A 14,303-nucleotide genomic window follows, 5' to 3' on the forward strand; every position below is an offset into this window, starting at 1 on the left:
ACAAAAAGCTGCCAAGAGCTCCAGTTCTCCGCCCTAGGTGTATCTAGGGTCGGCACCCCAGCCTGATCAAAAAGCCTTAGCCTGGATTCTGTAGATTCCAAATCTGGGCCCTCCACGCTGGTGTCTTGGAACCTTGTATCTCTCCTCTCCCCTACTTCCACACACCTAATTAGGTGTCTGTTTCTTTAACCATCAAAGACTTGGGCGGCGGTGGGGGTGCTATCTTCGTTCCCGGCTCCCCAGCCCTTCAGTAACTGTACCATTATCAACATTACAGACATTAGAGGCTCCTGTGCGCCCGGCGGCGCCGGTCGAGATGCTCTCAGTCTTCTCCTTGCTGAGCTAGGAGGCTGATCCTGGAGTCGTACCTCCCATCCCAGGCCTCGGCGGATTCTGCCCGGGGCCACTCGGAGTCTAGCCCTGCTAGGGCGGGCACTGAACTCTTCAGGGTCCAAGGCGGGGGTAAGGGTTGTCTTTTCCCCAGGGCAGGCTTGGGGAACAAAAGCGCTTGCTGGAGAGTGGGCGGGAGCTGCGGGGGTCCGCGGGAGTCGGCGCCCTCGCCTGGGTGACCACTGCGCCCTTAGTCGCCCTCCAGGCGCCTGATGCCCTGTCTCCCTGCAGAATTCCCCTGGCTTCTGCATCCCCGTCAAAAGAGCAAGGCAAGGGGGTCTTGCTTGGCTCGCGGGCCCCAAAGGTTCCCAGGACTCGGGCGGGTGGGGTCCCTGCGGTCCGGGAAGTTCTCCGCGGAGAGTGAGCGAGCTCATTTTTCCTTCCATTCCCCAGCCTCTGTCTTCCGGTCCTTCAACCCTTCCAAGTTTTCCCCTGCTTGCCTCCCTGTACGCCTCCTAGCCGAAAGCAAAGAGAACCCTCCAACACACAAAATAAAGAGAGATAAAAAATGGGTGGAGGGTCCACAAGTCTCGCGCCTCCGTGCCTGAGCCTCGGTCACTGCCTTTACGCCAGGCTCCCCTCCCCCCGCCAGGGAAAGTCTCCAGGACCCCCATACAGGACCCGATTCTCCAACCTCGCTGCTGGGCCCCCGGCTCCCCAGATCCCTCTTCCTCGGCCAAGGCTCCTCGAATTGCCCTTCAGGATTACCAAGACGCGCGAACAACACACCCAGGACGCCCCCCTTGCTCCGCAGACAAAGAGTCTGTACCAGGCCAGCTGGCCGCGCCATTCCCCCACCCAGTCAGGCCCAAACCGCCCGGACTCATTCCTGGACTAGGGACCTGCTCTCGCTGCCCCCACTGCACGGTCAAGATCCTCTTATTCCTCCTCCCTCCTCGAAGACACCTTCTCCCTCAGGGCGCCCCCGCGCCCCTCCGCCGGGGCGTCTGTGGGAACTACAGGCACAGGCAGGTGGAATGAAGTTCTGGGTTCTGAATTCTGGGTTGAGCGAGATGCACTGGTCCCAGATGGCTGGGCTGCCTGTAGCGACCGCAGGAATACGAGAGAGGGAAGGATGCAAAGTGTGTGTGCTCCAGTCTGTTCATATTTAATTTATAAAGGCTCCTCGGAACCCCGATCGGGTGGTCTCTTTAGAGGCAGAGCTCCTCACCCGTCTCTCTTCCCCACCTCCCCAGCTCATTAAAATGCTCAACACTGAAATCCGAAGATTGATCTCAGAGGCCCCAAACCGATCCGCCTCCAGAGACCGCCACGGCCCGAGCGAGGGCTGGGGGGAACACGTGCGCCCGGAGTGCTCAGCGTCTATGGAAAAACCGGGGAAGGCAGGGGCTCTGCGTGTTTCCCGAAGCCTGCACCCCTTTTCCGATTCTGGTCAGCAACTCTGTCTCCAGGGCTGCCATGGGCACCGAGGGGGAACAGAAATCGCGTTTTATACAAATGCCTCAACATCCCTGAGCTTCCACTTCTTTGTCGCCAAATTTCGGGGTTTCGCCAGAGACAGGAAGCGAGAGTCCGGAACAGCAAAGATTCGAGTCTGCTGAGGCCCGTTGTTGCGTGAGGGTGTGAAACATTAGGGCGGTATCGGGCCGCAGAGGCTTTGGGGGATAGTGTGTGGGGTTGATGGTGTGTTTGCTCGTTAGACCGTGAAGATGATGGCGGGGGCGGAGGAGGGAGAGAGATGCTCAAGCCTGAAGTCTCCAACCCACAGTGCTCAAAAGGAGCAGACGTTTTGTAACCATCCCTTTCCATACCGCCTTCTGCTGCAGCCCCGGAGCCCCATTCGCCCCTAGCTGGCAAGTCCTGAGGGCGAGGCACTTGGCTGCGCTCGGGCCGGCTTCCTGGAAGCGGAGGCTGGTACCAACGCGCCCTGCCCCACCCAGAGGTGCGCACGGGCCCTCGAGCTGGGCGGTGGGCTTCCAGCGCTGGTTTAGCCACAAAAGGCGAGACATACAGAGTCGACCTGAGGAGGCTGGGCAGGGGAGCGCCCGGTAGGGCGGTGTGTTCTAGTCTTCGGGTTGGACTGGCAAGAGGTGAGGTGGGAGCTGGGGAAACCAGGGCTCGTAGCTGCCCAGAGCCAGGCAAAAATAGCAGAGGGAGGGTGAGGCGCTCTGCTAACACTATCAATTATGCATCGTGTTGAACGCGGCTTCGGGGAGGAGGCGGCTAGCAGCGGGGGTGCGGAAAGGAAGAGTCCGCGCGACCCCTGCGGCGCGCAGCTCAGCCGGTCCCGCGCGAGGACTCTCTGCGCCACCGCCTGCCTCTGCAAAAAGAGTTTTAAAGCAAAGACACGCTTCCCCCCTTCAGGCGTGAGCTCTTCCTTCCCCCAAATTCCTCAAAGATGGTTTGTCTCACGTGTTGCGGGGCGTAAAAGAGGCTCGCATTCAATTAGCAGCAAAGCTAACGGGCTCTGGCGGGACCCGCGCGTGAGGGTGAGTGCGCATGAATGTGTGTGCGTGCAGGAGGGGGGAATGCTGAGCGTCCCGGGTGAAGGTGTGCCTTTGAAAATGTGTGTGAACGTAGCGAGATCTCAACACATTGATGCGATTATTACATGATGATGGGTCATTCTAACATATGAAGAGCGACTGTGTGGAGGGTGCGAGGGTCTGTGTCTGTGCCAACGCGTTCGAATGGGGAGGGAGTCGTGTGATTAGGGATAGTGACAATGTCTGCAGATGTGTAAATGGGGGGGGGGACGAGGGTTATGGGAGTGTGGTGAACTGGAAAGAGCCAAGCCGGGGCGCTGGGCGTGGGGGCACCCCTTTGTGACCAACGTCTCTTGGCCAGGGGAAGAGTCTCTATGGCTTTAACAAATGTAGATGATGCGGGAGGTGGGAGAGGCTGTGCGCGTCCCTGCTGAGCCCGGGAGCGCGCGAGGACTCTTCAATCTGCAGCCAGTGAGAGGTGGGGGGAGCAGAGGCGAAAGGAAAAACTGAAGTGGGACCTCAGGGCCAGCGGAGTCCACAACTTACCTGTCCCTTTCTCTGCCTCTCCCCCATCTTCCCCACAGTCTCAGCAACAGATGTGGGAAGCGCCCTTGGGCTGTCGTCCTGGCTTCGCGACCTCAAGTCTGGAGAAGGGGTTGCAGCCCGAGGGCAGCGCGCGGAGAGTCGGCGAGCAGCGGGTAAGCAGCGGAGACCACCCCGTAACGCTGAACCAGATGGGGGTAAATCCCGTCCAGGGTGCCAGTCCTTATCGGCTCTCTCAAGGCGAGACCGGGGAGAAGAGGGGAGGGGCCTTCCCTCCGGAGCAGAGGGAGTGGGGAACGCGGGTTCCAAAGACCAGAGGGTGGGAGGGGCTCTGCCGAACCTGCCAGGAGCCCGAAGTGGGAGCGGAGAATCTGTTTGTAAGTGCGTTTGTACGACTGCGGATACGAATCTTTTATTGGGGGGGGGGGGATTGTCCTCAGACATTGTGGGCTGCAGAAAAGAGGCAGAATCTTGAACCTTCTACTTGATTAGCTAGTAGCAGCCCCCTTGACCCATCGGCTAGGGACTCCCCCGCCCCCATGGGAGCCGTCTGGGAAGATGCGGAGGGGGGAGGGAGAATCTTTAGTGACCTCCCTCCATTGCTCTTGGTCCCAGCTCGGAGGAGGACCTCCTTCCTCAGAAGGAAGGTTGATCCGAGGGGCCCTGTTGGTTTTCCCCTCCTAGGAGTTGCAGCCCAGGGAAGGCGGCTTCAGTTGCGGCTGAAGAGGGACCTGACGAGTCTGTTTCCCGGGTCCCAAGCCTCTCGCCACCTGCAGCAAGTTCTCAGCATTTGCTGATCCGATGGGATTTCAGTCTGAGAGGGCTGTGTACAGGCGCAAGTGCTCGCCTGTGTCCCTGTGTGTGGGTTGGTCTGTGTGAGGACTTGTGCCCTGGTGTCTGTCAATTCTCACAATGAACAGAAAAGCACTTTGCCCCGTGGTGGAGAACGCTGTACAAATGCTGTGTTCAGCTGAGAGAACAATGAGGTCTCCAGGATATATTGTGTCTGTGTGTGGGTGTCTTGTGTTTGTATGTCTAGGAAATGTGTTGTGAACCCCTAAGCCCCTGCAGAAGTTGTTGGTTTGATGGCAGGTGCCTGGGCGTGTGTTTGTATTGTTGTGCACTTGTATGGGCGTGGGTGGGCAAGTGCTGTGCCGTGGGACAAAGAGTTCAAGGGAGGACAGGCGGTCACGGACAAAAATACCCTTTCTATGTATCCCTTTCACTGAGTTAAACGAAGGCTTAGAAACATAGTCAGGGCTCTCGATGCAAAGCCCAGGGCAGACCTACTAGCGGCCCACTCTGTGCAGGGCTCAGCCCCAGGCTGATGGGATAGGTAGAGAAAAAAGAGCAAGGTACAAGGCAGCTAGAAAAGGAAGTCAGGGTCCTGAGAGGGAGCAAGCATTGAATCCCAAGACCTTTACTGAGCTCCAACTCGTGCCTAAGAGAGGCTCCTGGGCACAGAGGAGAAAGTTACCGCAGCCCTGGGACCTGCCCTAGACGGGTTTACGGAGGGGGCAGATGGATAGGGAAGGGAAGCTGGGGCTCAGTGAGTCACCTCCCCTCTTCCCCCCGCTTCCACCTGCAGGATCCGCGATGGTGCCCTCGAGGGCCCTGTGGCTGGCTTGGGCTCTGCTAGGAGTGGCCGGAGCATGCCCAGAGCCGTGCGCCTGTGTGGACAAGTACGCGCACCAATTCGCCGACTGCGCCTACAAGGAGCTGCGCGAGGTGCCGGAAGGACTACCGGCCAACGTGACCACGCTTAGTCTGTCGGCGAACAAGATCACCGTGCTGCGGCGTGGGGCCTTCGCCGACGTCACGCAGGTCACGTCGCTGTGGCTGGCGCATAATGAGGTACGCACCGTGGAGCTGGGCTCGCTGGCGGTGCTGAGCCAGCTCAAGAACCTCGACCTGAGCCACAACCTAATATCCAGCTTCCCATGGAGCGACCTGCGTAACCTGAGCGCTCTACAGCTACTCAAGATGAACCACAACCGCTTGGGCTCGTTGCCCCGGGACGCACTCGGTGCACTGCCCGACCTGCGCTCCCTACGCATCAACAACAACCGGCTTCGTACACTGGCTCCTGGCACCTTCGATGCGCTAAGCGCGCTGTCACATCTGCAACTCTATCACAACCCCTTCCACTGCGGTTGCAGCCTTGTGTGGCTGCAGGCCTGGGCCGCGAGCACCCGGGTCTCGTTACCGGAGCCCGACTCCATCGCGTGCGCCTCTCCTCCTGCTCTGCAGGGGGTGCCGGTGCACCGCCTGCCCGCCCTGTCCTGTGCACCTCCCAGTGTGCATCTGAGTGTTGAGCCGCCGCCTGAGGCGCCGGGCAGCCCCCTGCGCTCCGGCCTAACGCTCATGCTACACTGCGTCGCCGAAGGACACCCCACGCCCCGCCTGCAATGGCAACTTCAGATCCCAGGGGGCACCGTAGTGTTAGTGCCGCCGATCCTGAACGGGGAGGATGACGGGGACGGGGCGGAAGACGGGGAGGAGGAAGGAGATGGGGACGGGCCAACGCAGACTGAGGCTCCAACCCCGACTCCAGCACCCGCTTGGCCCGTGCCCCCAGCTACCCCGCGCTTCCTGGCCCTTACAAACGGCTCCCTGTTGGTGCCCCTCCTGAGTGCCAAGGAGGCAGGCATCTACACATGCCGTGCCCACAACGAGCTGGGTGCCAACTCCACGTCAGTTCGCGTGGCAGTGGCAGCTGCAGGGCCCCCGAAGCACGCTCCTGGCTCAGGGGGAGACCCTGATGGGCAGGCTCCAAACTCTGAGCGTAAGTCCACAGGCAAAACCCGGGGCAACAGTGTCCTACCTTCCAAGCCCGAGGGCAAAATCAAAAGCCAAGGCCTGGGCCGGGTTAGCGTCCTCGGGGAGACACAGGAGGGGCCGGAGGGGGACGAGGAGGCAGGTGAGGGTGAAGAGGCGGAAGACCAGCTCTCTGCTGACCCGGTGGAGGAGCAACGCTGTGGCCACGGGGACCCCTCGCGGTACGTGTCCAACCACGCGTTCAACCAGAGCGCCGAGCTCAAGCCGCATGTCTTTGAGCTGGGCGTCATCGCGCTGGACGTGGCGGAGCGCGAGGCGCGGGTGCAGCTGACGCCACTGGCGGCAAGATGGGGCCCTGGGCCCGGCGGGGCTGCGGGAGCAGGGCGGCCCGGACGGCGGCCATTGCGCCTGCTCTATCTGTGCCCGGCGGGGGGCGGCGCAGCAGTGCAGTGGTCGCGTGTAGAGGAGGGCGTCAACGCCTACTGGTTCCGTGGCCTGCGGCCCGGCACCAACTACTCCGTGTGCCTGGCGCTGGCAGGCGAGGCCTGCCACGTGCAAGTGGTGTTCGCCACCAAGAAAGAGTTGCCCTCACTGCTGGTTATCGTGGCGGTGAGCGTGTTCCTCCTGGTGCTGGCCACCGTGCCCCTGCTGGGCGCCGCCTGCTGCCATCTGCTGGCCAAACACCCGGGCAAGCCCTACCGTCTTATCCTGAGGCCGCAGGCCCTGGATCCCATGGAAAAGCGCATCGCCGCCGATTTCGACCCGCGTGCCTCCTACCTCGAGTCCGAGAAAAGCTACCCGGCAGGCGGCGAGGCGGGCGGCGAGGAGCCAGAGGAGACCCCCGGGGAGGGCCTTGACGAAGAAGCAGAGCAGGGGGACCCAGGTGGGGACCTGCAGGGGGAAGAGAGCCTGGCGGCCTGCTCGCTGGTGGAATCCCAGTCCAAGGCCAACCAAGAGGAGTTCGAGGCGGGCTCCGAGTACAGTGATCGGCTGCCCCTGGGTGCCGAAGCGGTCAACATCGCCCAGGAGATTAACGGCAACTACAGGCAGACAGCGGGCTGAACCCCCAGCCCGTCTGGCAGCCCATTCCCATCCCCCACCTTGGGTGCCTGGGAGCAGAAGCCTTGGGCTGGCAGGATTTATGCCCCCCCAACTTTCACTTACACCACCCCCTTACCACCCCCTAACCTTGACTACTGGGGACTTCTAGTGGGACGATTTTACCAGTCCCACCCAAGACGGTCATTGTCCTCGTGGGCTGAATTCCCCTCCATGGCGAGCACAGTTCCCCGCTCCTCCCTCCCTGTATAAGACACCACCCGCTGACCGTGAGGCAAAATCCAAGCCTCTCCGTTCCCACTGCAATTATCTGCGAAATCCGCCCCGAGCCCGCTCCACAGTGGGCTCGGAAGCCAGAGGAAATGGGAGAAGACTTTGGAAACATCTGATGGGCATGCTGTGGCTCGGGGGTCAGCCCGGGACCCCAGGAGATGTCCTTAGCGTGGAGCGCTATGGGGTCCCGCCTCAACCCCTACTCCGCCCTTTCCGGGGTGCACATCCCAGAAGCCAGGATTCTGTGGCAACTCCCCAGTTTTTAGTTTCAAAGCCCCCTTATGACTGGGAACCAAACGCTTCTGTCCCCCGTCCCCCACTCCGCTTCTGACCAGCTGGAGCCGAGCCGGGTGCCTGCGGCGCTTTCCAGCTCCGCGCTCCGATTTTCATATTTTCGTTGTTTTCAAAGACAGTGACACTCCGGATCTGGTGCTAACACTCCCTTGCTAGCCTCTGGGAAAACTGAGTGTGTGTGTGTCTGGGGATGGGGGGAATCCGTCTTCTCTCGCCCTCTCTCCTAACTTAAAGCGCCGCAAAACCACGCGCCCTGTTTCCGCGGAGGGTGCGGCTTTGGTCCCGGGCCAATTTCGTTGTAGGTGAGTCGGGAATTTATGGAGACTCGACAGCTCCGCTTCCGCTGCTGCATGCGGCCCAGACCTCAGCTCGAGAAGCACCAGGGGCGCCGGAAGCCAACCCCGGCCTCCTGGACCGGGTCTCTGGTGAGGGGCGAGCGTCCCGGTTCGCACAAAGCCTGCGCGTGGCCGTGCGGCGGGATTCGGATGGAGAAAAGCCCCTCGGTCCTCGCGCCCCACCCCGCCCCGCCCCGCCCCTCCTTCCGCGAGAATAGTTAACATTTGCGCGGCTGTAGTCCTAGACGAGCGTGCTCTGTAGGAGAAAGTCTGTGTCCTGTAAAAGTGTGTCAAGGGTAGTGTAGGGAGGCGGGCGGGCGGGAGGGCGGGGAGAGGGGACATGGCGCGGTGACTCGGGCGCTGGTCTTTTTTCTTTCTTGCAGAAAAGCCTAGGGGTTGGGGTGGGGGGTTTGGATCATCGGGACCAGCCCTGTCAGTGAAGCGCAGCACAAGTGCGGCCCGGGGCAGAATAGCCCCCTGGAGTCCGCACCCTTTTCTAAAGGCGTCTGTATGTAAACAGTCAATAAAACAATCGATTTGAACTGGCCTTGGTGACTCTTTGTCGGGGGACAGAGGGAGGAAGCCTGGAGGATGCAGGAGGAAACAGCAGAAGGAAGGAGCCCATAGGATCCTCCCGTTGGGATCCTTTGTGTGATTTTTTGTTTGACAGTCTTGTGATTTTACCAGGTGTTTACACCTGGTGCCTGCTCTTGGTGCCTCCAGCTCTGGGATGGAGGGGGGAAACCAGGTGGGAGGGGGGAGGCTGGAAGTGAGTGGGGAGGGCTTGCAGAGGGGGAGGGGTGGCTCTCTGCAGACTGAACGCGGGGAGCTCCAGAGTGTGTGTGTGTGTGTGTGAGTGTGCGAGTGCACAATCCTCCTTGGGTTGACACTGTCACTATGATGGGGTGTGGCTGTGCGTGTGAGAACTGCCTAGTTTCTGTGTCTCAACACCAGCTTTGGTTCTCTGAAGATGCATAGGGGCAAGACTTGTGCACAAAAGATGTCACAAGTAACACAAATTACAGAGCAGGTAGATGATGGAGAGCAGCAAAGGGGGAAATCGGCAAGGTTGATTCCACAGAACAAACTGATGCTTTTAGCCCAGGAGTCATGCATGTGTGTGCATGTGCGTGTGCTGTGCGTGTGCATGTGCGTGTGTGTGTGTGTGTTGAGGGATGATGCTCCGTGAATGATGCACGGACATCTGGCAGGGCGTGTGACTGTTGGTGTGGGCTGAGGTGGGTGCACATGTACCATCAGGGTTGGAAGCACACTGATTTAATAGTCCTAGAAATGGGGCTTCTTGGGTGGGGAACAGGAGAAACAGAGAGATCCAAAGTGGATGCTCCTGTCCAGCCTACAGTGCTAGGGTTGGGCCGGTTGTATTTCAGGTGAATCCCCCCAGGGGATGGGGAGCAGCCAGGAAGATTGGTGGAAGAGGAAAGGAATAGAAATGAGGGGGGCAGGTGAAGAGTCCATCTCTACTCTCTTTTCTTCCTGCTTCTAATCTCTCCTCATTCCTCACCCTCTCTGTGGGTAGCAGGTCTTCCTAACTGGACCAGGCCAGTCTGGGGAGCAGGCCTAGGTCCAGACACCCAGCATCCTGTCCTAGCTTGTCTCCTGGCAGAGGCAGTAGCTGGGACATTTCCCAGGGCCAGAGCCCAGGTTCCCTTCCCAGACCAGCAAAGCTGTCTCTGAGAAAAATTCCCCTCTGAGGATCACAGCCCAAGCCCTACCACTGCAGCCCACACCACTGTCAGGGACATAGCTCAGAAATATCTTTTAGGAAGAGGGCTGCTTTGTTCTATCTGCAAATGCTGCCTTTGAACAGGGGGCAGGGACTGGCCCAATTCCTGTGGTTCAGGAAGCCACCCACACAGTTGCATTTGGGCACAGGCCTGGCTGGGCTGGTGAGTGCTTACCAATGTCCGTCCCACCCAATCCTCTCCTCATGGGAGGAGGGGGTAGATGGAAGGCCTCCTTCTTGTTCCCCCCTGGCCTAAGGATTGAGAACCCTCCTGGAGCCCCCCTAGGGTCCTGAGTGCCCCCAAGGGATTGTGCAGAGTTGCTGAGAGTTCTGCCCCTTCTTTGTCCCAGGCCAAGCTTTCTAATAAACACGTCACTGCTCTACTTGGCCTCACGCTCCCTGGACTAAGCTAGGCCCAAAGGCTTGGCCCATAGGACAGGAATGGGTGGGTGCTGGAGGCTTAGGACCACGGTGCTGTGACACTCTGCCAACTGCCCATTGAGATACCAACCCTCTCAGGAACTCTGTAGCTTCTGTCCGAATGTTTGGCTCATGAACAGAATGGTCCCCAGCCTCTGGCCTTCCTCTTATCTCCTTTTAAATTTTATTCTTTCATTTCCTCCCCTTCTCTCCTCTCTGTTCTCTTTTTTTCTGCCTCTCCTTTTTTTCTTCCTCAAGGACCCTTATAAAATCCCAGGGTTGGAAGGGACACTGAAGACTTACTAATTCAACTACCCACTTGAGGTTTAATTCTTTTCTACACAGTCCCCACCAGGTGGTTGTGCAACTTCAGTTTATATTTATCCAGACATGGGGACTCACTATTCCCTCCCTCCCGCCAAGGAACCAGTTGTTGAGCAGTTTAAAATGTTTCCTCACTTCCACCACCCAGGCCTGATGTTGCAATTGGCACATGCTCTGTGAGAACCTGCAGAGGTTCGGAGATGTGATCCCCACCTCCAATCCTCACTTCAGGGCTCCAAAGCTTTTCATTCAATGCACATTTTTGAGCCTCTGCTATATGCTTCAGGTACTGTGCTAGCTAACTCTCTCCAGTGTATTTTGTCATAAAACGTAAGTGGATGGGAATGGAGTCTAATGGGTTGAAGACAGAGAGAGAGAGAGAGAGAGAGAGAGAGAGTCTGAATGTGTATGAGGGGACCTGGGAAATGGTCAGAGAATGCAATATGACAGCAGTAGCCTTGGAACTCAGAGCAGTTTATCAGGAGCAGTAATTCTTTGAGCTACAGAAACCAGATGCCCAGGATGTGGCCTTGAATCAGATTGGAAAACTGTCTGCAGAAAGGTGATTTGAAAGGAGTCCTCCCCAACAAGTGTCTCCTAAAGATCAGCTGGAATGAGAACCATCTTGAAGATCATTCGAGAAAGTCCATTAATAAAAGGACAAAGGGAGGCAGGGCTTCTTTGAGGAAGAAGCAGCTGGTGTAGGGTGCTCTGCTTCCTGATCTTGTGTCTGGAATGCAGACCTGCCCATGACACCTGAATAACAACCACAACTAAAGCTAACATCTCTGAAGATTACTTGGGCCAGTAAATGTTTGGACTGCTATTCCCTGGTTGTGATGCTAATCTTGGTTTTCTTCCCCGGATATCAGAATGATGCGTTTTGGTACATAGAGGAAAGGGAGGTAGCATCTTGCTATGACTGCCTTGCCCTAGGTTTGTTAATATCAGAGCCCCAGTTATGAGACACTCCTCAGGGAAAGAGGAACCTTCTGTCTGCACAACAGGAGGCATCATCTGCAGAGAAAGAACCATGACTGCAAGAGCACTGAGCAAAAGAAACTGGGAGACCTTGTTCTTTTAGGGATTAGATGCATTTTCTGCTGAAAAAGCCAAGCCCAGGTACTAGGATATAAGAAAGGCCCCAAGTAGAGACCATAAATTGCCAAGTCTGACCTAACAAATAACTTTACCTTGTAAATCTCCAACATAAAGATATTGAGAAGAGAAATTCTGGAAAATTGAGGATGGAGCAAGCAGAGCCACTTCAGTTGTAATGTGTCAATTAATTGATTGCATTTACAACACTCCCACCCATGCATATGTGTTCAATGACAAGATTTTGCCTTATGACTCAATAGAGAATAACATTATATTGAAAATGAAAGATCTACTGTGACTGGCATATAAAAGAGATTGAATTATAAAATGTCTTACAATATTAGCGTTTGTTTCAAAATATGGCCAGTATTCCTCCTGAGACTTGATATGGATTAAAAAAAAAAAAAAGAGCCATCCAAGGACCCCATGATGGGAAGACTTGTTGGGTTAAATTAGTTGGAAAGATTTTGTATCATCCATTGGTTGAAGTAATTTAGGTAATTTGAAGGTGGTATGATTTTTTAAATTGTGCTAATTGCATATGCTTTGTCTGGACATGTGAATGTAAGTTCATTAATTAAGTTTAAGCCCACATGGAATAAGGAGAATAAAAGTGTTTATATTTTTATCAACTGTTTACTGCTTAAACATTTCCCCTTGTGTATTAGGAGTTAATTTGGTTTTGGCAAATTAGATGCATTTTCTCTTAGCAACACTCGAGCAAACCGGTCTTTAAATTGAGTCTAAAAGCCATTCAAGGCATCCAACCATTTGAGAGAAAAACTGCCACAATCATAGAGCTCAGATAGGAACTTCATAAGAATTGATCAGTGGTGAAATAGGGAAAGAATGGGAATGGAGAATTAATTATCAACGCTTTGTAATAAAAGTGGTCTATCATGTATTAAGGTGGGCTAAAAATGCTACTGGTCACCAAATGTTAATTAAAATATTAACCAAATAATACCAATAGTAGCTAACATTTATTGAACTCTTACCATATTTAAGACACATACTATGGAACTTATAAGCATTATTTTATTAATCCTTACAATAATCCTGTGAGGTGATATTATTATTTCCATTTACAGGCAAAGAGACCAAAGAGCAAATAGGGTTAGTCATTTGCTGAACATCACACAGCTGTGATTTGCAGGGTTGAGGTTTGTACTTCGGTTATCTGACTCCAACATCAGAGCTCTTAGACACCAAGCCAAACCCCCTCCCAATACTTATATAAATCAGTTTAAGCGAGGGAAGATATATTTTACATAGTATTGCTAAATTTGCTGCTAATTATGGAGTTTGTCTAGAAAAAGGGTTTCTCTTGCTGTCTCTCTCATTTCTCAAAATAGCTTCCCCCCAATTATAAAAGTTATGCATGACTAAATGTAAATGGTTATAGCCACTTTGGGAAAATTTTGACAGTATACCAAAGGTAAAGATACATATAGCTTGTGATTCAGCAATTTCTCTCTTGGGCATATACCCAATAGAAATGAACGCTTAGGTCCACCAAAGACAAATGAGTCTTTTGGTGGACACAAGTACAAGAATGTTCACAGTGGCTTTATTTGTAATAGCCCCAAATTAGAAATAACCCAACTATTCACCAAGAGTAGATTTGGGGGCAGGGAGTGGAAACTGGTATATTCATACAATAGAATACCACACAACCACGAAAAAAAAACCACGAAAAAGAACAAAGCTACAACTACATACAATGGCACGGATGTCATAATGTCGAGTGAAAGAAGAATATGCAATGCATGATTTCATTTACATGAAGTTCAAATATGGGTCAAACTAATTTTTGGTGAAAGAAGTCAGAATAGTATTGGAAGGCACTGACTAGGAGTGGGAACGATCAAAGGAGGTGCAAGAAATGTTTCATATCTGGATCTGGATGGTGGTTTGTCAAAATTCATCAAGCTACAAACTTAAAATTTGTGCACTTTATTGTATGTTATACCTCGATTTTTAAAAGTGGAAAAATAACACTTGGAAATAAAGCAACAAAGTAATACGTCATTATAGATCCACAGTGTCCAATACAGCAGCCACTAGCCACATGTGGTTATTTAGATTTAAATTTTACTTAGTTAAAATGAAATAAAATGAAAAATTCAGTTCCTCAGTCACACTATCCACATTTCAAGTGCTCAATAGCCACACATTGCTAGCGGCTAATGTATATTGGACAGCAGAGAGATAGAACATTCCCATCATCACAGAAAGTTCTGTTGGTAGTGTTTCAATAGAAAATTGAAAAATACAGAAGTATATAGAAAAATAGCATTATTTATAGTACCCCATCCAATGAAAACCATCCAGTCTCATTCTGAAAGAATTTTTATGAAATTAAAGTGAAAAATTAAGTGACATATGAATGCATTCTTGCCCTAAATTAAATGCTGATTAACTGAAACCCCTTGACCACTACCCACAATCTCAGAGCTCTCCGCAGTGATAACCACTCTTACTGGGGTAGCATGTATCTTTTCAGGCCTTTTTTGCATGTATTTGTAAACATGTATGCATCTGTATGGAAATATAAGCAGTGTCTAACATAACCCCAGCTCAGGGAGCTTC

The 14,303-nt window shown here is 54.1% G+C and overlaps 1 protein-coding gene and 1 long non-coding RNA gene across 6 annotated transcripts in view; one reads left to right on the top strand and one right to left on the bottom strand.

The window, feature by feature from the left end:
• The window catches only part of LOC136793824 (uncharacterized), a 36,320-nt gene extending 32,695 nt beyond the window's left edge, over positions 1-3,625 (bottom strand). The window contains exon 1 of the long non-coding RNA XR_010839711.1: positions 3,384-3,625. This is a non-coding gene — a long non-coding RNA (uncharacterized lncRNA). The remainder of the gene's footprint in view (positions 1-3,383) is intronic.
• On the top strand, positions 228-8,661 carry ISLR2 (immunoglobulin superfamily containing leucine rich repeat 2). Of its 5 annotated transcripts, none has more exons than XM_067029339.1 (3): positions 228-462; positions 3,422-3,535; positions 4,969-8,661. In XM_067029339.1, exon 3 carries the CDS (start codon positions 4,977-4,979, stop codon positions 7,218-7,220), a length of 2,244 nt encoding a protein of 747 aa, XP_066885440.1. In that variant the 5' UTR covers positions 228-462; positions 3,422-3,535; positions 4,969-4,976; the 3' UTR covers positions 7,221-8,661. The 5 variants fall into 5 exon arrangements, with proteins under 5 accessions (XP_066885440.1, XP_058914626.1, XP_066885441.1 ...); XM_059058643.2 differs by lacking the exon at positions 228-462 and adding an exon at positions 2,125-2,441; XM_067029340.1 differs by lacking the exon at positions 228-462 and adding an exon at positions 2,150-2,293.
• Positions 8,662-14,303: the final 5,642 nt, after the last annotated feature.

The sequence above is a fragment of the Kogia breviceps genome, chromosome 3 (genome assembly GCF_026419965.1).
Source record: "Kogia breviceps isolate mKogBre1 chromosome 3, mKogBre1 haplotype 1, whole genome shotgun sequence".
NCBI lineage: Eukaryota > Metazoa > Chordata > Mammalia > Artiodactyla > Physeteridae > Kogia > Kogia breviceps.

What these genes read in the sequence shown, in the direction of transcription:
- ISLR2 (XM_067029339.1), top strand. Translation starts at nt 4,977, where the DNA reads ATGGTGCCCTCGAGGGCCCTGTGGCTGGCTTGGGCTCTGCTAGGAGTG.